Source organism: Aphelocoma coerulescens, chromosome 3, assembly GCF_041296385.1.
Source record: "Aphelocoma coerulescens isolate FSJ_1873_10779 chromosome 3, UR_Acoe_1.0, whole genome shotgun sequence".
Classification (NCBI taxonomy): domain Eukaryota; kingdom Metazoa; phylum Chordata; class Aves; order Passeriformes; family Corvidae; genus Aphelocoma; species Aphelocoma coerulescens.
This window is the reverse complement of record NC_091016.1, coordinates 45,315,554-45,339,034: the sequence shown is the minus strand read 5'-3', so window position 1 is coordinate 45,339,034 and position 23,481 is coordinate 45,315,554. Positions and strand designations below refer to the sequence as shown.

The 23,481-nt window shown below is 48.9% G+C and overlaps 1 protein-coding gene across 9 annotated transcripts in view; it reads right to left on the bottom strand.

Annotated features, from left to right (window-relative positions):
* Positions 1-340: 340 nt before the first annotated feature.
* The window catches only part of TJAP1 (tight junction associated protein 1), a 40,577-nt gene continuing 17,436 nt past the window's right edge, over positions 341-23,481 (bottom strand). For 6 of the 9 annotated variants that reach the window (XM_069010054.1, XM_069010053.1, XM_069010055.1 and 3 more), the window contains 8 exons: positions 17,657-17,751; positions 13,275-13,433; positions 10,184-10,212; positions 9,350-9,511; positions 8,670-8,736; positions 6,792-6,899; positions 6,015-6,098; positions 341-4,324 (listed from right to left, as the gene is read on the bottom strand). In XM_069010054.1, the coding sequence (XP_068866155.1) occupies positions 3,011-4,324; positions 6,015-6,098; positions 6,792-6,899; positions 8,670-8,736; positions 9,350-9,511; positions 10,184-10,212; positions 13,275-13,433; positions 17,657-17,737 (2,004 nt within the window). In that variant the 5' untranslated portion in view covers positions 17,738-17,751 and the 3' untranslated portion in view covers positions 341-3,010. Of the gene's footprint in view, positions 4,325-6,014; positions 6,099-6,791; positions 6,900-8,669; positions 8,737-9,349; positions 9,512-10,183; positions 10,213-11,945; positions 13,225-13,274; positions 13,434-13,923; positions 13,978-15,512; positions 15,567-17,656; positions 17,752-23,481 lie in introns of those variants that run through there. The other 3 variants (XM_069010059.1, XM_069010058.1, XM_069010051.1) reach the window with 3 other exon arrangements.

Below are 23,481 nucleotides of genomic sequence, written 5' to 3'. Positions count from 1 at the left end.
CCAAGAGCTGGACTCCAAGGAAACCAACAACTATCAAAAGGATTAGCTATACCTTATCCTACACTAGATCAGCATGTGGAGGTCTACCAAGAGAGATCAGCCAGGACAGCCATCAAAATGTGAAATGGGGTAGGCAGAATCTTACAAGTAATACTGAGGGGTGCTTATAGCACCAGCTTACAGGTCATAGGATCGCTCTCCCTGGAAGAGCCAATGGGTGGCACACATAGTTCAACAAACTTTGGACACTGTACCCTGAGTAGCTCAGCACCCTCACATGCTCAGGCTCGGCCCAGTCCAGGTCTTATCAAGCATCAAGTACAATTCAGCCATTGCCATCTACTTTTAAAATAGTTTATTTCTGGTCTTAAAATATACATCAGTTTGAAAATCTCAGAAAAAAACACATTAGTGACAGATTAACAGTCTGGAGCTGGGACACCAGAAGTGGGATGAGCTAAAAGCCCCAGAGCCAATACTGCTGGAGGTGGGCAGGAGTGCAGAAGACACAATGCCCACAGGGAAAGACAGGGCTCTGCTGCTTGAGGCCACCACTCCCCCTCAACCTCTGCCAGCAGCCTAATGCTGCAAAGCACGAGTGTCAGGTGAGGCACTGGGCATCTCTTTGCCACCCCTCCACTTCCTCACTGTTTTGCTTTTCAGTCTACCTTGACCAAAAGCAGAGGGAGGCTGGCTCTGTTCAGCACCATCAGCACCAGCTGCCTCAGCAAAAGAGTTTTGTCCACTGACTAGCATGCCAGCATTCAGGGGAGATGGGGCTGAGCCCTGAGGGGCAATGTCACCCTCACTGCAGGCCACCAGCAGCCTCAGAGCCAGAGCAGCTCCCTCAGTGAGCATCTAACCCCAGGTGACATCCGTGAGGCAGGATCTGGCAGCTGCTGCAGATGCAAACCCTCAGCAATGCTGCAGAAGAACAAAAGAAATGCAGCAGTGGAGTGGCTGATGGCAATAAACAGAAGAACCCCCCAATCCCCCACAACTGGGACAGGGGAGAATAAATAGTCTGCAGGCTCAGAGGAGGCTCCCACTCTCAGCACCAGCCTGTCTGCACAGCGAAACACTGGAGTGAAATACTAAGTCCCACCTCCCCACCAGAGGGTGGCATCCAGCTCCACAACTGTTCCAGGTGGGAAACAAGGTGAATGTGTAGGCAGCAGCTCTGCCCAGGGTACATAAAACAACCTACACAGCTGCCAGAGAGGCCTACAGCTCCCTTTCACTGGCCCTGAAGCCTCCAGGCTGAAGCTGAAGCCCTGGCTGGCCCCAGCTACAAGCTGCAAGCCCTTTGCAGAGACAGGGATTTGGGGAGGGGAGCAGAGCCCCCAGGCAGCTTTTGGCTGCAAATCTTGATGTAAGCATATGAACAGATGCTCCCTCCTGGAGAGAAGGATGCTCTCCTCCAGCCCAACGAAGAGCCCGCATTGTGTAGAGTGGGAGGACAACACAAACCCAACTCAAAAATCAGACAGCAAGCTGAGGGTTTGAAGAGGGTACGGTGAAGGGAACTGGGCTGTTCTCTGCCCCGCACCCCCGTGGAAGCCAAAAAACACCAGACAGACAAGGGCACAGGACAAAATTAAAACAGGAGGCCTGGGCTTCGTAAGCCCTCAAAAAAATACCTACATCTACAGACCTCTCCCTTTCCCTCCCCCCCCAACAAGACACAGCACACAAGACTGAGAAGAAAAGTCACACAGTATCACACTACGCTAGGAAAAACACACAGAGAGCCCTACCCGAAGAGGGAGGCCCCAGGGAGGCACCAGAGCCTGGAGACCCCCAGAGAAAGAGGCGTGCAAGGAGACCCTGGTGAAGGGCTGCTGCTGAGCCATGAGGTAGTGCATCTGCAGGCAGCAGCTCCTCAGCATGCTGCCCTCGCATCCCTGCTGGCCCTGCACCAAGCCCTGCCCAGAAAAGCCCGGTAGCATCCTTCACGCCTTGGTTGCCCAGGGCAAGACCTTGTTCTTGAGACTGGAGGGGTTTCTGCAGGCTGGAGGCCAGGATCAGAGGGAAGTGCAGCTCTGATAGATGAGACTCCTCTACACACCCTCAGTGCAGGCATCAGACCAGCTGCCAACGGCTGTGTCTGTTTACACAGGGTGGGGAAAAGGAAAAACAATACACCCCAAAACCAAAGGCTTGGAAAGAAGAAAGAAGCCCACCCAAGAGCAAAGCATCAGCACCGTTCAAACAAAACAACAGCACAGAGAGCAGGGGAAGAGGTGTGAGGGAGGAGACACACAAACAAAAACCCCAGTGCCCAGCAGGCACTGCCTCCCCGAACCACCCCAGCAGGCAGCACCCATGTCCCACAGCACAAGCACCTGTGCATTGCCTCAGTGGAGACCAGGTGCTGAGCCCAATGCTGGAGACATGCAACAGCGACCTGCTGAGGCAGATTCTGGGGAACCACCCAGTGGGCAGCTGGGGAAAACAAAACCCAGCAGGAAAATGAGACACCAGCAATCCCAGCAAATCCCCACGGCACACAGCCATCTGCTGGGAGAGTCCTCGTGCCCCACTCACAGCCCCTGGGGCTCCCAGGGAATCAGACACCACCACACAGGCACTCTGCCCTGTTGGCACAAGTTAAAAGAGAGCAGAGCAGCTGTGGGGAAACAGCACGAGAGCACCCAGGGCCTCAGGTACCTGAGTGGGAAGGGGGATGAGAGCAAAAAGAGGCACAGGCACCAGGACGAGGGGTACCAAGAACTAGCTCTGGTACAGGCACCAGTGTGAGGCTGTGAAGAGAGCTGCAAGTGTGCTGGGGCAGTGGGTGTGCTTCTGCACACTGTGTGCTAGTACTGTGGGTCTGAGTTGCCAGGGAAGGGAGACCCCAGCTCTTCCAGGTAGCAAAAGAAGAGAATAAATATAAAATCTCAGAGCAGATTTCCCCCGGGTAGTAGGGTACTAAAGGAGGCTTCTCCCTCAGGTGGACTGATGGAGGCATCCCACAGCTCTGCAGTGTGTGGCTGCTTCTAGCTCTGCCTCAGCTGAGAAGGTTGCCCTGTTCCTGGGCTTGTGTCAGACTGTCTTTGCGATGTAAGTGGTGCACCCCCATCCTCTTGGGGCTGCGGTGTGGCCGACTGAAAGGAGGCTTGACCCTGCCTTCTCCACTTTCCTCTTGGGCACCTCCTTGGCTGCTCTCTTTGTTTCCCTGGAGCAGCATTTCTCTCTCCTCAGCTGGGCTCTCAGGTAAGCCAAGATCTACATAGTCCTTGTGCTTCTCTGGTGAGGGGCTTTCAGGCTCAGCAGTGCCTCCGCTGCTTTCATGCAACAGCTTCTGGGCTTCATCCTGGGAGAAATCTGTACCATAGTCTGAGGAGAAATGGCTCCTGCGGGCTCTGGACTCAGTGCTGTCTGTGTCCACGCTTGAGTCCCGGCTCACGGTCCAGCTGCAGCTCTTAGCAGACTCCTCACCATCTGAGTAAGCTGAGGCTGCCCTACCCAGCTCCTGCATGGACCGACTGAACCTTTTCTGGAGCTCAGGGGCTGTGTCACGGCTGAAAGCCGTGCGGTTCATCAGCACTCGCTCTGAGGTGGGGGGTGCCTTATCCACAAACATACGCTGCCAGTTAGCCAGCAGGTCCTCCTCAGAGCTAGCAGAGCTGGCAAAGGCGCTCGGGATTTGGGGAGGGCTGCTGAATGGGCTGCTCTGGGAAGAGCCGTGAGCCCTGGCTGCTTTGGGGGACTGCTGACAGGAACAGCTGGAGGCTGAACGGCGCCCTTCTGAAGCAGGGCTGCTGGGGAGTGTCCGGTGCCTGTCGCAGCTCTCATCTTCACTCTGTACCAGGCTGAGAGAGATGGCCTGGCGCGTAGCATATGTACAGTTGGGCAGGGGGCTGTTCTTTGGGATCCTTACCTTGTCCTCAGAGAACTCAATCACTTTGCGCCCTGGGTACATAGGATGGGGAGGTGAGGGAGTAGGGTATGGGCTTAGCTTCTCAAAGGCAGGCACCTCCTCAGGCACACTTTCTGCACTACTCTGCAGCTTGCAGCCACCATTCTGCTGTTTCCCCACATCTCCCTCCTTCCCCATCTGCCCTGCGCTGTTGCAGGCATCAGGAAGGGCTCCGCTCATGTCCACATGCACAAAGACATCCTCAGCCATGGGACAGTTGCCACTGCTAGACTTGGCTGAATTCAGAACCAGAGATTCTGGTTTCTCCAAGACTCTGGCGATGACAGAGGTGGGCACAACATCAGATGGAGCCAAGGTGTGGCCTGCTTCTTGGCCAGGGCCTGCAGACTCCTGAGTGCTGTGCAAATGCTTATTCACCATGTCCTGCAGCTCATAGGGAAGCTAGGAAGAAGAAAAAGGACATTAGAAGGGGCTGCCACACAAGCCATTTAGTTCCACATCATCTGCCTTTTCCAACCAACCCACATGTGTATTTTGTACTCATTATCTTGACCCTAACATTCACCTACCTTCCCTTCGGAAGGGTATCTTTTTTTCAAAGTAAACCTGCCCCATGAGCAACTAACAAGGCGCTCTAGCTATCACAGCAGTCATGCTAGTTCTAGGCCATGGTTCACAGGCCCCATTTGGCAAAGTGAGCAGGTAAAGACAGCATGTGGGCTCAGTCCCACATGCCTGTGAGCACAGAGATAAGGCCCATCCAGCACATGCCAGGAAGGGGTCAATTGATCTGTGGAAAATCAGCTGGTGGTTGCACTGAAGTGACTCTACAGCCCCCACTGCTGAGATCCACAGTGCTCCCTGAATGCGTAATTGCAGCCATGCTGCCTTGGCAGCCTGCCCGCAGACCAGGATCGATGCCTTCCCGTGTTCCTACCAACTCCACCACGTCACCCTGCTTCCTCACTCTCTCAGTTTCAGAGAGACAAACATTGGGCTTATTACCAAAGTTTTTGAACTGGGGTCTCACCAGCGGGTAAGCACTTCCCCTTGTCCTGCAAATGGGCACTAATGCTCTCCCCATTACTCTGCCAAGCTGCCCTCATCTTGGTCACCCCACAGGCAAGTGCAGCATGAAGCGGAGAGCAGAGCTCCCCAAACCACTCAGTGGCATAGCAACATCTGTCCCATCACAGCCAGAAGGAAACTGCACCCACATCTGGGCATGCAGGGTGCATTGCATAACAACAGCTGGCTGTGAGGCAGGCTGTCTGCACAGCTGGTCAGCACCAACCCCCCTCCAGTGGCAGCCATGTGGAACACAGCGCTCTGGGGGGCAGAATTCAAAGCTCCAGAGAGGGGGGACAGCTGGGAGAGAGGTCAAGGTTACCCCAGCAGTAACTGATACACTGACCTCAAGAGTGCTAATTTGAGACACCGTGGGGGAGGGTGACATAGTGGTCACCTGCTAAGTTAAAAAAGACAAGCATGTCATTTTGCTGAGAGGAACACAAAGAAGGGAAAGAGACTAGAGGTATGGGAAGGAGAGCTGGGGTAAGGGCCTGGATGATACTTTCAACCAAAGAACTGAAGCTACTAATGTGAAAGGAGATGAGAGCAGGATGAGCTGAACTGCCCCCATCTTCATTCCTCCCCACGAGGGGGAGCAAGTTGGTACCAGCCTCTCCTGTTTAAAAGGCCAAGAAAACACCCTGAATACTGCCTCACACATTTCTCCTCAGAGGAATAAGTGACATCTGGTCAGTCTACTGCTGCTTGACTTCTTATGAGGCAGTATGGCCCTTCCATGTGGCCAGGTGAGGAAGGGAAAAGGATGGAGGAGAGTAAGAGAGAGGTCTGTCCTCCTGCCAGCTACCAGCACGCACCCAGCAGGCTATCAAGTTCAAGGTTATTGTGCTTTTTATAACAGCTCCTGGCTGAACTGTGAAATGGAGCTGTCATGAAAGAGGAGCTGGCAGAAGCTCTATGCTGCTCTCAGTGGGAGTGGGAACAGGAGCCTCCCCCCACCTCCGAGGCTGAAGGATGAGAGGTCAGCAGCCCTGCAGAGAAAGCAAAATGCAGTCAAAGCCCATGAGCCCTTCTTCCCCACCTCAGCAGGATTACTACTCACATCAGCAAACTTGTGGTTCCTGAAGTGAGACTTGTTACACTTGAGCAGCTGTACTGCAAGGTTACAGTCCTGTCGATAGCGTTCCTGCAAGGGAGGGCACAGGTGTGTAACGCTGTCAAACTCACCCAAACTCTTACCCAAAAAGGCACCACCAGACCAGATGCTGCTTGAACAGAAGCCAGAGGCAGCATCTGATGAATCGCTCATGAGGGCAGTGCCATTCCTCCCTCCCCACACCTTCGTGTATTTCCTTACAACTCAGCCAAGGTATCCCTTTCAACTCCAGTCTTTGTTGCCATCATGTCCTCTGTCAGTGCATCAATCCCCTCTCCCTCTGGGGATTTTAATCATCCCCAAAAATCCCACCATATTTTCTCTCCCATCCCACAGCTCAGTCATATCTGATGATGCAGACAGACTGGAGGGAGTTGAGAGCAATTAATACAGTCAGGCACCAGATCCAGGAACTGCTACATTAATGGTGTAGAAAAGGCATCAGCTCCCTCCCAGTTCTGGAGTGAATGACCCCTCCATAGATATAGCTCAGACTCAGGTCAAACCCTAAGTTCAAAAGAGTAAATACATCAAACTTGAAGATCCGTTCTCCCTGTTCAACCCCTCAGACCCTCTTCTGTTTGTCTGGCCCTATTATGTACAGCTCCCGCACTTCCATACACACTGGAGTCATTCATGTGCTCCTTTACACTAATGACTTTGAACAAAAGGAAAAGTCCACACCTCACACACTTTCGCAGCCATTTGCAGACCAACACTTACATTGAGTTCCTCCAGCTTATTGATGGTGGTTTTGGCATCAAGCAATTTATTAGTGAGCTCTACAATCTCCCAGTCCAGCGTCTTGCGGTCCATTTCTGCCTTTTTAATCTGGGATGCAAGAACACCAGGTTTAAAACTCCCTAGCACAGAACTTGGCTTCACCACCCACCTCAGCCCAAGCATAGCACAATGACATGTTCAGCTGGGATACAAAAAACTTCCAGACAGACAGACAAGGAAGACAACCCTCTTCAAAAGAAGGTGATTCCAAAAGCCAAAGGGGACCAGCCACTCTGCTAGCTACAGAGACAACAGGTTGAGTTTGAATCTCCTTAATGCAGTATCTCTTGCAGCACCAGCATGTCTCCTCTCTGCCCCTGGTTCCCATGGTGCCTCATAAAAAGCTAGTGGTTTTGAGTGATCAATCCCAACCTGCCACTGGTAGCAAAGACCTCTGAGCTTGTGAGCCTTCTTTTCTGGGGAAACCGAAACAAGAACACTGCCTGAAAAGATCCAGCAGTCAATACTGCCTGAAAAGATCCATCAGTCAATACTCCCTCCTCCTCCAGTGGGAGGGACATGCAAGGCACAGGTTGGCAAGGCACAGACAAAAGGGGGAAGGCACCATCTTGAAAGAGTTTAAGCCTTGCTCTAGAAAGTAAAAGGATCTGTAGCTTCATTTGAAGCTCAACTAATGTCCTCTCTAAAGCAGGCAAATCTTGCCTCTTTAGACTCCCTAACAGTTCAGGTACAGGGCTGATAGAGCAAAGAGGGACAACTCAGAACAACCAAGCTATTGCTTTCTCAAGAAGTTCTTCCAAACTGCCCAAGGGTGTTGCGAGGCTGTGACCACCAGGGCCAACTGTGTGTCACAGGTACAGCACAGAGACAGGCAAGGGGATGGGGAGCCAGTACTTCCCCAGTATACGGTCTCTTCAGGCACCAGCACAATGAATAATTGGCAATGAACATTAACCCAAGAAATTCCACTTCTAGGACCAAAGAAATATCACCCTGGGCTACACGGAGGCAATCAGCACCTCAGCTATTTGACTTGCCTGCTCACAGATCAGAAGGGGAAGGAAAGGGAGCAAACGAGGCTCACAGCCATCCACATCTTGTGCGGTGCTGCAGCTTATGGGCACCACTTCCCAACACGCCATGCTCCAGCTGGCTCAGAGTCAAACACTCTTAAGATGGAGCCCTGCAAGCTAGGACCTGCTGCATCTGCGGGCAGCTGCTGGATACCAGGTGAGCCCTTGGCTGGACGAGGGCTGGGGCCCCTCCATCTGAGATGGTGTATGTGGGACTGACAATGAGAACAACAGGCTGAGACACGTAAAGAGGAAAAAGGAAAAACACACAAACGAAAAGACGCAACTGCAAAAATCCAGCTTTGGCTGAGAGAGGCCTGAGAGGTGAGTGCGCCCAGAGTGTGCCAGCGGCAGCGTGGGGAGGAGAAAGAGAAAGAGAGGGGGAGGGAGAGAAAAGAAACAGCCATGAGTGTTATGAATGCACACAACAGACATACACGCATATTGGCGCTGCTCTGCCGGCCCCCATCCTCCCAGGATGACCACCCCAAGACTGGCTGACACATCCCTGGCATTTTGAGGGACTGAAGCAACATGACGGAATACCATGCAATTATGTTGTGAGGAACCAAAGCTCTCATATGTGACCAAGGAGGGGCTCAGTAAATCAAGAAAACTACTCATGACACCAGCCAGAATGGGGAGTAGATGGTCATGGCCAGAATCTCACCCTTCACCCACTGCCACATCTGCTGGGTAAAGACAGGGCCCCTTCCCCCATCTGCTTCTATCACAGACTGGTCTCTTCTACCTCATCTCTGTTGTGACTTAATAGGGCACTCACCAGGGCATGCAGCTTCTCCTCCAGGTCTTGGTTGGTTCTCTGGGAAGCAGTGTAGCTGTTTTGCAACCTACAGAAACACGATTGTATGCTTGGGAATGGATCTCAGGCACCTACTCAAGTTGTCTTCATAGGTGCCAAGAAAACCACCATATCCAGAACTCAGAAAGACTGCTACTAAGACAACCAGGCATACTAACTATGCCTCACCTCTGACACGATGGCTTTCAGACCCCAAGTTACTGGAGGCAAGATGAGGCTGGCTGGGTGAAAGGATCCTGCAGGAGAGGATGTAGATGACTTTGGAGGACTCCTCTGAGCTATGGCATGTCTAAGCCCATGACCAGTGACTGGCACTGATTTTTAACTGAGGTACTTTTCAGGTAAAGCAATGATGTATTTTCTTGCAGCCACCAGTGGCTTTTTTTGTACACATGCTTACATCCAACAGATGAAGAATTCCCTGTCATCAGCCTTTCATGCTGGCAGCATTCCTACACTGTACTTGGGAAGAAATAATGGCTGCAGAGCAGAGCCTTTATCTCCCCTAGAGTCTGGAGGTGCACCTTATCAAGGATGCAGCATGCCTTTGATTTGCACAACAGGGCACAGCCTGCTCATGCCAGCTGAGGGAGCCTTTGGTGTGAGGGATCTCTCTAACTCTACCCCTCTCATTTTCATACCTACGGAATTTGTCCTTGAACTTCTCCAGCTCCTCACGGTTCTGACCCAGTTCCATCTCCAGGTAGTCCTGACCTGACTCCAGTTCCCTCTCCATTGCCTCCATTTTGTTAGTCACATATGTCAGCCGTCGACGAAGCTCCTCATTCTCGTGCTGCAGTAGCCTGGGGCAGGAACAGGAACAAAGTACCACTGAGTGCACAAGGGGTATTCCACACCAGCACCCCCACCCCGCTGCCCTGCACTAGGGCCCAAGAGCCCTCAGAGGGGCCCCAGGAAGTCAGGAACTGAACTGACAGGAGACTTCAACACATGACGCAAGAGGTACATCTCGGTCAAGACAGACAGACAAACACTCTTGGAGCAGGGGCAAAGAAGCACATGCCACCTGGCCAGCCATGGCTCCCAGCTCCCTCTCGGGTTACAGTGCTTGCATAAAGACAGATGAGCTGCACAGCTCCAGTGTCCCTCACCGATGAATGAAAACCAATCAATAATTTATCCCAGTCCAGGTTAGAAGAATAGAAAGGAAAAATCCTCTCTCCACCTCTATTAAAGACTTCACCTGCTTTTTTCACACCCACCAACTCGTCTGCCTGCACCTGTACCGGGGGGGGTCTATGTTCCCTCCTCCTCCAGTGGGAGGGACATGCAAGGCACAGGTTGGCAAGGCACAGACCAAAGCTCTGCCCACACAGCCCCAAGACGACTGAAGATCTGAGAGGAGCCTGCAGGGCCAGTCAGCTTCACCATGCAGGTGGCACAGGCAGGATGTGAGGAATCAGCACCTACACAGTTGCAGTATGACAGGCATAAAGGGGGAGCAGGACACTTACTTCATCCTTTCTGCATCCGTCAAGGGTTCCTGCACAGGGAAGAAAACAGCTGTGAGATTCTTTTAGAGGAGGAGTTGGTCTCTCACACTGTCCTAAAAGGCAGTTTTGGTTGCTAGACCCTAGCTGTGACTCTTCCTCCCCTGCTCTGACAGTTCATACCAGGCAAGCTTAGAGCTACAAGGATCTGTACACACTGCTCAGCTATCTGATACCAAAACACATGGTGTGTCCTGGTTCAGGGTAGAAGAGCTGGACTAGAATCCACAACACAAATTAGGTAACTTTACACTCCCCATGGAGCAATCTCAGCATCTCTTGTAACATCACCACCTTAGCTGGTTTCAGCTTCCTCCACATCCACAGCTGGTGGGCAGCAGGAATCTCACAGGCCAGCATACACAGGATTCACTTGCCACCGCAGCAATCACTTGTGAGGCTCCTGAAGCCCCACAAAAAGCACGAGACAGAATCATTTGGGACCTGAAAATTGTGGCTACCAATTATACCACCCAGATTGTGCCGTGAAAAAGCTTTCTTTCTGCAGACCTGAAACCAGCCACTGTAACTATTCTAGGATAGCAGAAGAAACACCAAAGGTCAGAAAAGCTTGTAAAAGAAAATGTTATGGGCAAGATCCCCAGAGATGGCTGGAGCAGGGCCCTGCAGAACAAGGACACAGGGAGCAGACAGAGCACACAGTTCAGGTATTTTCACTTCCTTTGCACTCTCTGTGCTAAACCCATGAGATGGTTGCTGCCTGACAAGATGGCTGGGAGATATTTAACTAGCACTAGAAACAACCGTATTTTCTGTGAAAGCCCAAGACTCTGACCACTCTCACAAAGCCCAAACTGCCCATGGATGATTTTTGGTGCTTCATACCAACAGCACTTCACAAACCCAAGTGCTGCCACACTTTAGATAGTCCATTAAGGGTCACAGTCAGCCCTGGGCTGAGAGACCAGGTCAGACACCCATTGAGCTGCTAACAATTCCATAAGGTACACCATCCCAATTCTGGCCTCAAGACATCAGGGGCTGCTTCCTTCATTAATTCACACTTTAAAACAATGGTCTTTACCATCTGCAGACACCGTCCTGTTCCTAAAGGCAAAGCATCAATCCATTCTTTTCTTACCTCCTCACTCCACACGGCAATCAGTTAATTCACATGGAATTATCTAGCAACTGCCTCCCCTGCCCTCACAAATACACAAACAGCAGATGATAGTGACCAGGCAAAGGGGATAATGTGATTCTTATTAATACAAGGTAGTGGCATTGCCTCAAAGCAGGCTAGAGAAAAGAGGAGAAAGCTTAAAGAACCTGAAACAGCCATCATACAAACATCCAGTACCCCAAGACAGCCAGGCACAGGGCATACACAAAGCACCAGGAACATCCCAGCACCTCCTGACAACAGAGCTGACTCCCTCCAGCACACACCTACTGCCCAGCAGCCTGAAGGGCATCCAACCAGCAAACACCTGGGAAGTCTGCAGTGGAGAGAACAGCACCAGTTTCTACCTTCCTTAAGTCCTGGGCCAAAGGGAAGCTGGTTACTCCCTGGAGTAACCCAACCTGTAGCACAGCCATGAGTGGCACCCACAAGAGAGCACCTTTGGGTGATTAAGCACCCACAACATGAGGTCTGGGGGCCTGCTCTCACTCTCTGCCCTGGCATTACAGACTAGATGACATCCAGGTAGGGGTTTGGCCTTTGAGAGAGCCCTGCCTGCAAGTTGGTGACCCTGGCACCTACCTTGTTTAGTGCCAGGTTGAAGGAAGGGGAGGATCTAGATGGGTTAGGTGGTCCCTCCTCCCGACTCCAGCATGTTGGAGTGGAGCAGGATCCTTTCTCTGGATAGTTCGGCTCCACTGCACGCTTCTGCCCAAGCTTAGCACACTGATGGTGTGGCTGTAAAAGCTGTGAACAGGGACTGCTTTCATCCCTTCTGCCCTCTGCACTGCTTTTCCATGAAGACAGTGAATGCTGCTGCCCAGAGGATGTCCCTGCCAGCCCCAGGTCTGCCAGCTGCTGCAGCTCATACTGACACAGATCTACTACCCTTCTCTCCAAGGAATGGAGTTTTCCCTTACTGTCCTTCCTCCCAAGGACAGGTTTCTTTCTTAGTCTGGAAACTCTCTCAGCTTCCTCAGCACACTTTCTCTGGCCCGAAGCCATTCCCAGCCCCTCACTTTTCTTTTCTGCTTTTCTTCTGCTTGGGCAGGGGGATCTTTCAGTTGCATGCTTGGTTTTGACCCCTTTCGGACGACCTTCCCCGTGGCCTTCTGGCACAGAGCTTCTGGGGAAAAGGGGAGAGTTCTGGTCTTGTTCTGCTCCCCTGGTCTCTCCCAGTGAGCGCAAGCGGTTGGGACTCAGCACCCGCTGGGTAATCTCATCCAGGAATTTGGAGAACTGCAGTTTTTCCTCCGTGATCTTCTCCCTGCGCTTGACAGAGTCAGCGGCCCTGCTGCTGCTGTGCTCCAGGGAGCGCTTCTCCCTAGGGCTGAGGCAGAGCTGAGGATCACTGTACTTGCGTGAACCACGACCATGGCAAAGTGTCTCTACTGAGCGGGACTTGCATAAGCTCTCAGGGCATGAGCCTGTCATGTTGGTCTGCTTCAAGATCCCTTTGAGAGGCAGGTGTGTAGAAGAGACACGAAACTTCCTCGGTGACAGGACTTCGGGAGGCTCTTTAAATATAAGTGAGCGTTCCAGGCTTCTGCTCTTGAAAGAGCAAGTGGGATGGTGTCTTTCATCTCCAGACACCAGAACTGTCTCCATGCTACGGCTCACAAATTTGCTGTGGTGCCCACGACTGCGGTTTGAGCACCGCTTCCCACTTCGCTGCCCCATCTTCCCACCACGTGGAAGTGCTGGCGAGACAGTCTGGCTCTTGATGTTCAACTCTGCTCTGCACCCTGCCACTTCCTTCTCACTGCTGGACTCCAGGGACCACGATGAGGAGAAGTTCAGGTTGCAAACCTCAAACCCCTCTGCCTGCTCGAGCTGGCCTGCCTCGGTGTAACTAAACCCTGTTTGCTGGTGCAATGGTGTTAAGCCCTTTGTCACCCGGCAAGTTGTTACCTGACTCTGCTCAGCCAAGATCACTCCATCCTGGTCGTCACGAATGATGGGTACCTCATGTCGGATTTCGCGATGCTGCGGGGGCGCCTTGCGGTAAGGCTTCTTTGACGGGGCTGTGCTCGACATCCTCCCACCTGCGTGGCTCCGAAAGCGGGTTACCTACCAACAGCAGAAAGTGCACAGAAGACAGAGTCACGGCTGCTCCATTGAACCCTAGAAGTGACCCAGCAGGAATTCAGCTCCCCTGGAGTCCCAGAGCAGGTCCCCATGCAGAGTGCTAATAGAGCAGGGAAAGGATGTAGCCACAAGCCTTGAGCAGCAGCTGCAAGAGAGGGAGCAAAGTAAGAGGTAGCTGTGTCCTTCTCCCAGCCAGTGAGAGCAGAGGGCTGGCACATCCTCTCCCCCCTCTACACACGCTCACTCACGTAGTTGTGTGTGTCCGGATTATATATAGCAAATGAGAACAGACCTCACAGCAGCATATTGATTAGGCTCTTTAGGAAAGGCCTTTTTCAATATGGAAACTGCAAGCCTTACAGGCAGCAGTGACAGCTGGAGCAGGAGTTATTGATCATGTCCTGTCACTGTCAGGAGGGACTATGTGGGAGGAGACTTCAGCCATTAAAGAGCCCAGAACTTTTTGACTTACACTGGGACCCTGGCACAGCAGACCATGGGAGACTTGTCAGGAGAACTGATAACTCTGGCAGAAAAGACAAAGACAACCCCCAAATCACAGGTGGCATCAAATTAGGGAGCACTGTCACTGATGTTGGTACCTAAGGCCAGGTTTTGTAACACAGAATCATGGAATGGTTTGTGTTGGAAGGGACCTTAAAGATTATCTCATTCCAACCCCCCTGCCATGGGCAGGGACACCTTTCACTAGACCAGGTTGCTCAGAGCCCTATCCAGCCTGGCCTTGAACCTCCAGGGATGAAGAGTCTCTGGGCAACCTGTTCCAGTACCTCACCACCCTTAGAGTGAATAAGTGTACAATAAGTAGACATGCAGCTGTATCACTAGTGGAAAGATTAGTTCCTTCATCCTACCTATGCTGGGATTCTTCCTGCTGCAGGAGCAGTACAAGAGCAAAAAATAGGGTAGAAGAAAAACAGCTGTCTTGTACACATGCAAGAAACACCCTCCTTTCCATCTTTTGGGTCTGCAGTGGAGGGCAGGAAGACTTCCCCACAAGCAGCCAGAATGTCAACACCCTGTTGTACACAAGACAAGAAGTCTTGGAGATACTAAGCAGGTGCTGCAGAGCCCAATACCAGACTTTCCTCAGTGACAACATATGCATCATTCATAGTTGTCCTATATTTGGATTAAGTGCCCAGTTCTCATTCTCCTTGCCCTTGCAGGACCCTTATACTCAGCAAGCCTAGCATTTCTGCAATCCTCAGCACCTGACCTGCAGCACTTCAAAGTGCAGGACCTGTGTTCTCTCAAACCACACTCTCTCCCCACTTCTACAAGCAGGGCCACACAACTCCCATTTACACACCTGCAGCTGACAGCTACCACTGGGCCCGTGACCCAGCAGACTTCACTTGCTTTGTGTGTTGGACAGTGACATTTTACATGGTAAGAGCCTGAATGGCACCCCAGGAGTTCTCTCCAATTCTTATCCACTCTCATGTAGCTGCCTCTTTTGACACCTAGACTGAGTGCCCTGAGAGAACTGGCAAGTGGGAGGTGTCAGCACCAAGCACAGAGTGGTCCCAAAACATAACAGGCTTTTACACTTCACAGGTACATTTGCAAACTGTCCTTCACTCTGCTATAAACACAAGCTCACAAAGGTTTCTTGCACCTTTCCACAAACATGAACAACTTCCTAGGACTAACATGTAAATCTCCCCCATCAGAATGCTGGGAACTTTCCCTTGTTGCAGTCATTTCCTCAAGGTCCCTTCTCCTAAAAAGACTGAAGTAGGTGAAGAAACCTCTACTATTTTAGAAAAATTACATCCATAATACTGAATACACATTGCACTGCATCCCTAAGCAAAACAGATAGGTCTGATTTGCTGGGAAGACATTTCTCCTTTTTCAAAGAGAAAGGCTGAAAATCTGACCCGAAGCAGGTTTGTAAATGGCCCACTATCAAACAGGTGGTCTAAGAGACTCTTCTGTCAATTTCTGCCAGGCTAAGGACAAGAGATGTGCATGAAGATATGCCCAGCTGAAATCACAATCATTACTCTAGTTCATAAGGACATGAGCACTTACCAGCCTGGGCTCAAATTCGAAGCCTCATCAAGCTGGGACACTCACTGAGATGATCTGAAGAAGAGAAACAAATAGCTTTGCATCCACCAAAACAGCCAGCTTGAAATCTCATCCCATAAGTACGTAATGCATAGGGAATACTTATAACCAAGGACAACTGGAATGGCCACCTCATTCCAGGCACCCACCTCAACCTACATCAGATCTTCTGAAAGTAAAGAAAATGAACTTAGAAATAGCTGGTCACATAGCCCAGCAAGAGCCAGAAAGGCACATGGCAAGGAAATGTTCAAGGCACTCAGGCAACTGGAATCACATAAACTCAAAATTCATGAAGCAATGGCTTCAAAGCAACATTGGTTCCAGGAAGGACTAAACAACCCTCCTTTAGAATAGGACCCTCCCAGCTAATCTTCCCTGCCACTGCAGAGGGATGCTAACTGTGAAGCCCTCAGTACAGAAGCTTGCTGATGCTAACAATTACTTCACTCATCCTTTTAAGTCTTTTTACCCACAAATGAGCTGGCAATTATCAGGCTCTTGTTTGAGCCAAAACATTTGTGCCTAGAGCTGTGATAACCCACACCTCCACAAGGGAAGAAGGCAAGCTACTCTCTGATTTCCATCAAGCAGCATATCATACTCTACCCTGCTGTTGACAGGCCTCTGTAAAATATCCAGCCAACCAGGGATACAAAACAGGTTCAGAAATAACCTTCCTCTCTGGTCAAAGCATGGGGTATTTTACGGGTTTTGTCTGGGATAGAGTTAATTTTCTTCCTAGTAGCTAGTAAGTGCTGTGCTTTGGATTTGGGATGAGAATAATGTTGATAAGACACTGGTGTTTTAGATGTTGCTAAGCAGTGTTTACACAAAGGCAAAGATTTTTCAGCTTTTCCCCCTATCAGGGAGTAGGCTGAGGGGCACAAGAAGCTGAGAGGGGACATGGCCAGGACAGCTGACCCCCACTGTCCAAAGGGATATTCCATAGCATATGGCACCATGGTCAATACATAAACTAGGGGGAAAGCTGGCCAGGGACCACTGCTCAGGAATTAGCTGGGCACTGGTTAGCGGGTGGTGAGCAATTGCACTGTGCATCCCTTGCTTTGTACATTCTAATCCTTTTATTATTAGCCCTTCCTTTTCTGTCCCATTAAACTGTCTGTATCTCAACTAACATAATTTTACTTTTTTCCCAAATCTCTCCCCATTCCACTGAGGGGTGAGAAGTGAGCCAACAGCTGTTGATGCTTAGTTGGCAGCTGAAATCAAACCACAACATGTACCCCTCACTACAAGAACAGAATTGGGTTAATCTGGGTTAGTCAGCTGTAAGAGAGTAGCTTTGTTGCCATCATTCTGCCACTGGCATGAAAGAGAATTCAGTAAAGCCTTCCTTTCCCTGAAGCACTATTGATGTTGTGCTACTTTTCCCTTGTCAGTGGCACGAAGCCCTGGGAGGTGGGACAGGAGAGCAGGGTGTGGAGCAGTTACACACATGCAGGGAGAGTCAGATTCAAGGTGAATGGAACAAGCAGGCAACCAGGACCACGCAAAATCAAGCTTTGCCAAAACAAATTGAAGAGGTGCCCCAGTGCTGGCCCTGCCCCAACAAGCTGTCTGGCCCCTTTCCTTGCTATAATGCTGTAGTCGGGTCTCAACTAGCACAGGGAAAAACAGCTTCACAACAGCATTAACTGCTCTGTGGGGCAAACTGTAAAGTATGAGGGGAGAAAGACAGGGAGAACATGCACCTCCAGGAAGGATCAGGGCAGTATAGTTTGAATCTGCTTTTCCATTAACTCTCAGCAGGAGCTGGTTCAGCATCAAGGGATAACCACCAGCCACATGGCAGACAGACAGAGGCTTCCAGGAACAGCTGCACCCATGCATGTTTCCACTGCAGCTGTGCTCAGAACAAACATGCCAAAGGCCTCCTTGTCTCTCAACACACAGTTCTTCGGGCTCAAACAGAACTCTCCTGCTTCCTGCCCTAGAGGCAGCAACCATGCTACCTGCCATCTCAGCCCCACTTACCTGGAAAAGATACCAGCATTTGAAATCTACCCTCATGATCTGAGAATTTCCATACTCAAAACTCACAGAGCTGCCAGGCAACTTTCCATCAAACGAGGACTTACAGATCCCAAGTGACGACGTGTCCAAACATTCCTGGTCATTTGTCTCCGAATCAGCTTTCCTCTGTCAGCATTCAGCAGCATCTGGCCAACAGTTCCTGAAACATGAGAAAGGAAACTTGCTGTCAGTCACCTATCAGCACAAAACATGGAAACAACCAGGCATGCTCAGAGCAACCCATAGCCAAGTGCCAGGGCACAAGTCAACAGCAAACTGCTGTACCATCACACTACTATCTAATGCCAAGTCACCATGGTAAAAAGCTCCATGTCTTCAATGTATCCCAGAAAGCAAAGGTCATTTAACCATCTCTCAACTGAGCAGGATGTCTGTGCAGACCAGTAACTGACCTTGGAAAGGCAGCTGCTTTTTCTACATGGCTCCAGGGGTCCCTGCTTCCCCACCTGCATTCCAGTCCAATATCAAGAATCCAGTCTCCATCATTCTGCTTCAATGACTCTGCCACACCAGCCCAACTTAGTTTTGCAGACATCCCTGCAGTGAACAGGACAGCAAAGGTCTCCTCATCTACAACACTTGAGCACCTCTTGCTACCACAGAATGAGAATCCCAAGGCGGCTCAATTCACCACCCCTCTGTTCAGAGGAGCAGATACTCTCTGCAGAACAGATGGACCTCGTGCTCCAAAGCAGAAATGGATACAGGTAATATCCAGAAATAGAAGGCAGCACTAATTCTGCTCATCACACTATTCACAAGCCTCTCTCTGAAGGAGCTTGCTGTCAAGTCCACATTAAGACTATCCTGCAGAAGCTCAATTTTAGCCTAGAGCTACAGCAGGAGGCAGCTCTTCAGCTATTCTAATTAGCACTGTAATACAAGAGGAAACTTAACCTCCTAGTTCCTTTTGTCCATCCTTTCCACCTCTCATCAGTAATGTTCCTTAACATTTACAGTCCTCTTCCTAGCAGTTGGTCCAATTCTATTGTCTTCTAGCTATTATCCAATGTTGTTCCAGTCTTGATTTCTAAACTCACTGACAATTACAGCTTCACTGGAATGGCTTAATGAGGGCCACAAGGCTAACACTGATCAGCATAAGCAGTAGTCACATCTTCCAGGCAGACACACACAAATACACAAAGGGTCAGAAGACTGCAGTGTAAACCTAACAATTTGCTTTGTTCATGCAAAAAGCTGGGGATCCCTCAACCCCCTCACAAAGATGAAACGCGCACAAACTCTTTCTTCACAGGGACAGCATGTCCTGGGTTACAGCTAGGACAGAGTTAATTCTCTTTCTGGTAGCTGGTACAGTGGTGTGGTTTGGATTTGGGATGAGAGTTATGTTGGTAACACACTGATGGTTTAGTTGTTCCTACGCAGTGCTTACTCAAGGACTTTTCAGTTTCTCATGCCAGTGACAAGGTGCACAAGAAGCAGGGAGGAAGCATAGTCAGGACAGCTGACCCAAACCAACCAAAGCATCATGCTCAGTACACAAAGTGGGGGGAGTTGCTGGGAATGGCCAACTGCTGCTCAGGGACAGGCTGGGCATTGGTAAGCGGGTGGTGACCAGTTGCATTGTTCATCACTTGTTTTTCTTGGGTTTTATTCCTCTCCCTCTCTCCATTACAATTATTATTATATTTTACTTTATTTCAATTATTAAACTGTTCTAATCTCAACCCACAAGTTTTACTTTTTTACAATTCTCCTCCTCATCCCACTGGGAGCAGAGGGGAGAGTGACCAAGTGACTGTGTGGTACTTGGCTGCCAGCTGGGATTAACTATGACACAGTGACAGAGTGCAGCTTACACAGGCAGCACACAAGTTTGACTCTAGCTGGTTTTACCAGAAAGCATCCCTCAGTGTAAAATCCACTTGCAAGGTAGCTCTGTTCTCTGTGTGATCAGAGAAACGCAAAACCTTTACCACACACCAGAAACAGATGTCATCTCGCACGGAATTGCTTAAGACAGTTCTGTGGGCCCTGTACAGAACAAACAGCCACTTGGCATGCATACAAAACCACACCACCACCCATGAGCATTGCTTTATCTCCAGTAACAAGAAAGAGGTCCCTAGCAGAGAAAAGAAAGTTCAAAAAGGAATGCTTTAAAAAAAAGGGAAAGAACAAGAGGAAAAAAAAAAGATAACATTTGTAGGCACCTAGTGTCTTCCTGATATTTGGCAAGTCTCTTGAGGTCTGAGATAGCCAACATTTAATTTTAGTTCTAGGATGCACACAACTTCTGCCTGCTTGTGGTTGCAGTAGCTGAACATTCCCTGCAAAGAAGCAGAGGACTTCTAGGCTTTTCTTCATCATCATCTTCTCTTGTGTTGCCTTTTCTGACCTTATAAAACAGTCTGCTTACCAGTGCTGAGGGTCAGCACTTCCTCAAGAGAAATAGTGATTATGATGCAGATAAAGTTTCTTATTTCAGGTACTGTATCACCTTTCCAGCTTTTTCCTCTTAAAAGCAGCATTTCTTTAGCATTGCTTTTTATTCAGAAAGATAAACTTACTGAAAAAATACATTCCATAACACAGTCACAGTCACATTGGTTTCTAATGCGACACTACAGAATATTTTTTTTGTGGCTATCAGAGTCAGCACACTCCAAAAACTTGCAAGTATAATACCCACAAGGTAAGAAAACCACATGTCTTGTGACACATAACTGATCACCACAGTTAACCTGGAATTTTCGCTCTCTGTGGGCTAACCTATATTCTGCATGTATATCTAATACAGGATATTGGCACATCCTGCTTTAGGAGGTATCAATATCTCCTGACTACCTTCATGAAAAGCAAACACAAGAGAATCTTGTCCAGTTGCCTTCCTGTGCTTATGGATAGAGGAAACCTTAGCTTTCAAAAGTCTCAAGGCAGACTACCTGAAAAGCTGCTGCAGTAAGCCTGACCAAGACAACTAACCGGTGAGATGGACGGTGCAGTAACTGCACCAAGGGATGTCTGTCCAGGACAGAAAAACGAGCTGTGTGAAATTAAAAGCAGGACCTGTAGACTGCTGGTGCAAGTACAATTGAAAAGGACTGCAAGGTTATTAAAGGGCCCTTTAACATTTAATGAGAGAGATCTTTTCATTCAGAGAAGGCATCTCAAAAGAATATTCAGATCCATTCTGCTGCTGGCTACACTGAAGCTCATTTTAAAATGAATTGATAACAGTTCCAAGTGCAGAGACTCACATCTCAGTTCTGCTTGTATGTTAATGCCCATGATTCAGATCTGAGTAATAGCATTATAGTGATTCTTGGATTAAAATCGAGTTTCAGGAGGATTATTGCTCATTCCTGCTTTTCCATACCAATTAACCTTGACTGTTAGGCAGAAACCTCTGTTCTCTGCATGGGAACAATTCCAAGAGCTATCAAGAAAAAGGGATCAGGCTAGCTGTTGAACAACAGTCCATGTAACAAGCCCTACTTAACACCTAACACATTTCCAATGAAAATGAAATCCCTGGACTCCAGTGACCCATAGTTCTTGTTGAATGGAAATACCACAGGACATATCACGTATCAGTCATATCCACTGCATCATGCAGAAATCTCTTAAAAATTATCAGAATCACACTTTTCTTACAGTCCCATTCTCTCTTTCCACAATACAAAGATCTCATTCCCTGTAATTCAGTTGCACTCCACACCCTTAAGTTTGCATTTTATTATCTACTCTCTGCTGTGTTAAGAGTAGCTTACCTTCCCTAATTCTTTTATAGAAGCCAGGACTGGTCAACATTGACCAAGAAGCGCTAACATCACTAACACGTAACTGGAATAGAATGCAACAGCTGATTAACATCTGAACAGGAACAGGACAGGAAGCAAAGGACCAGAATTCAAACCCCAGAAGAAATGTTAATGGAGAATAAAAATACCCAGGGGAGATTTTGACCAGGAAATGAGCACCACCTTTTTAATGCATATGAAGCATAGAACCACCTTTAATGGCTACACCTGAAATTGCACAAGAACCAGCTCAGCAAAAGGTCATTTACCAAGTTACCTTTAGCACGGACAGCTACATCAAGGGCTAGTGACAGCTTCTCATTCAGAGCTGCTGACACACCAGAATCGTGTTTAGTTTGTTCAGTGATCCTTCCAACTCTCACAAGGTAGTTTAGGCTACAAACTTTCAGAGTCTCTTCATCTTTGGACCCTGGGTTCCATGTCCTTCCTTACTCTGTCTTCTTATCTGTTCTTTTAAGATGTCCCATAGGAAGACTTCTGGAGTATATTGCTCAGAAATTTAAAGAAATACCAGAACATTAGACAAAAACTCATGGACATTAGGAAAACTCTCACAAATTTCTGAAAGTGTCTGGACCCAGCTAGAAAAGCAAATCTTGATAATCTAACAACAGGTATCTAGATAAAGCTGATAGGTCAGAGGAGGGAAATTTGGGAGTCATGGTCTTAAACTTTCTCAAACACAAGCAAGGGAATGGCTACAACAAGCAAACATTTGAAGAGAAATGAAAGAGGGAGATTTCTGTAGAAAATCAACATGCAGGAATTCCCTTCCTAGACCTTGGTCATATCTTGTGCTGTGTAGGATGGGAAGAAAAGGGGGAAAATCATACATTACCTTCCTAGAGGATAAAATCAAAAGGCATTTAATTAGGACAAGGTAGAAAGAGCTTAAATTTTTCAACTACTGAGAGTCAGACTCTCAGCCCCTGTAAGTACTCCCTAAGTCTCACACAACCCTCAGCAATTATTTTCAGCAGTCCCTTGTTTCAAGCTTTGGTTCAGAAGTTCTGGGCAAACTGCAATCTCCATCTCTTCAGTGCCAGGGACTGAATGTCACTGAGTTGTCCCCCTAGCAGAGATATAGTAATGCTAGAGAATGCTTCATTGCTGAAGCATTCAACTATACACTTGCCACAATCCACTCCCTGAAACAACCCCTCTGTCCAAGAGTCTCAGTGATGCACAGATGGCTGACACACTATGCAGTATCTACACAGTGGGACAATGGAGCAGAGCACATTATTTGCATTATTTACAGAGGACAGATGGACAAGTTGCTACAGTGACCTAGCCTACAGAGCATCTGCAATGTTGAGCAAGCGCTAAGTCCAGCTCTAATGCTTGCAGGTGCTGACAAAAACAAACCTCAAAAAATAAAGCGGCTGTTTACAGCAGTCAGCTTTATTCTGAAATGCTATCACTACAACCACGCTTGCAGAGTAATTCACGTGCCAATTTTGTTCCCATAGAGCCTTTACCAGCAAGTAGAAAACAAGATGTATTGACTAGATTTATCCTTTTCAACCAGAAAGAGAACTGACATCTGCAGTACTAACTTATTTCCTGGCCGTGAATTTTGCATGTGTAAGTCACCATATATAGCAGGTGGCACATACTGTTGGGAGACACAGACCAGGAAGGAAACAGCAGCAAAATTGCGTGATATTTATTTCAAGCTGTGGATGAAGAAAAGCAGCAAAATCCAGCTCAAACCTGCTCAGCCATCTGATTTTTTTTTTAACATTAAACATTTGTGCCAAGCTTTAAGATGTTGGCTTTTGCTGACTAAACAGGACCTTAACCACGTCTGCAGGCACTTTTATTGGTAGGCTGAGGAGGAAACTTAAAATAACATTACAGGGGTCTCACATCTGTTCTAGACAGGAAAAAGCCTCATTTACAACGAGGATCAACCTACTTTATTTGAACGCTATGGCTAAGAATGACCAAGTTGTACAAAGGCTCACAATGATCAGTTTGCCCATCCTCCACCAACATGCACCACAACAGGCCCTTTCATTCCATGATCACATGGCTGCAGCCAAACATGACAGATTGTTCAGCAAGTAATAAAAAGG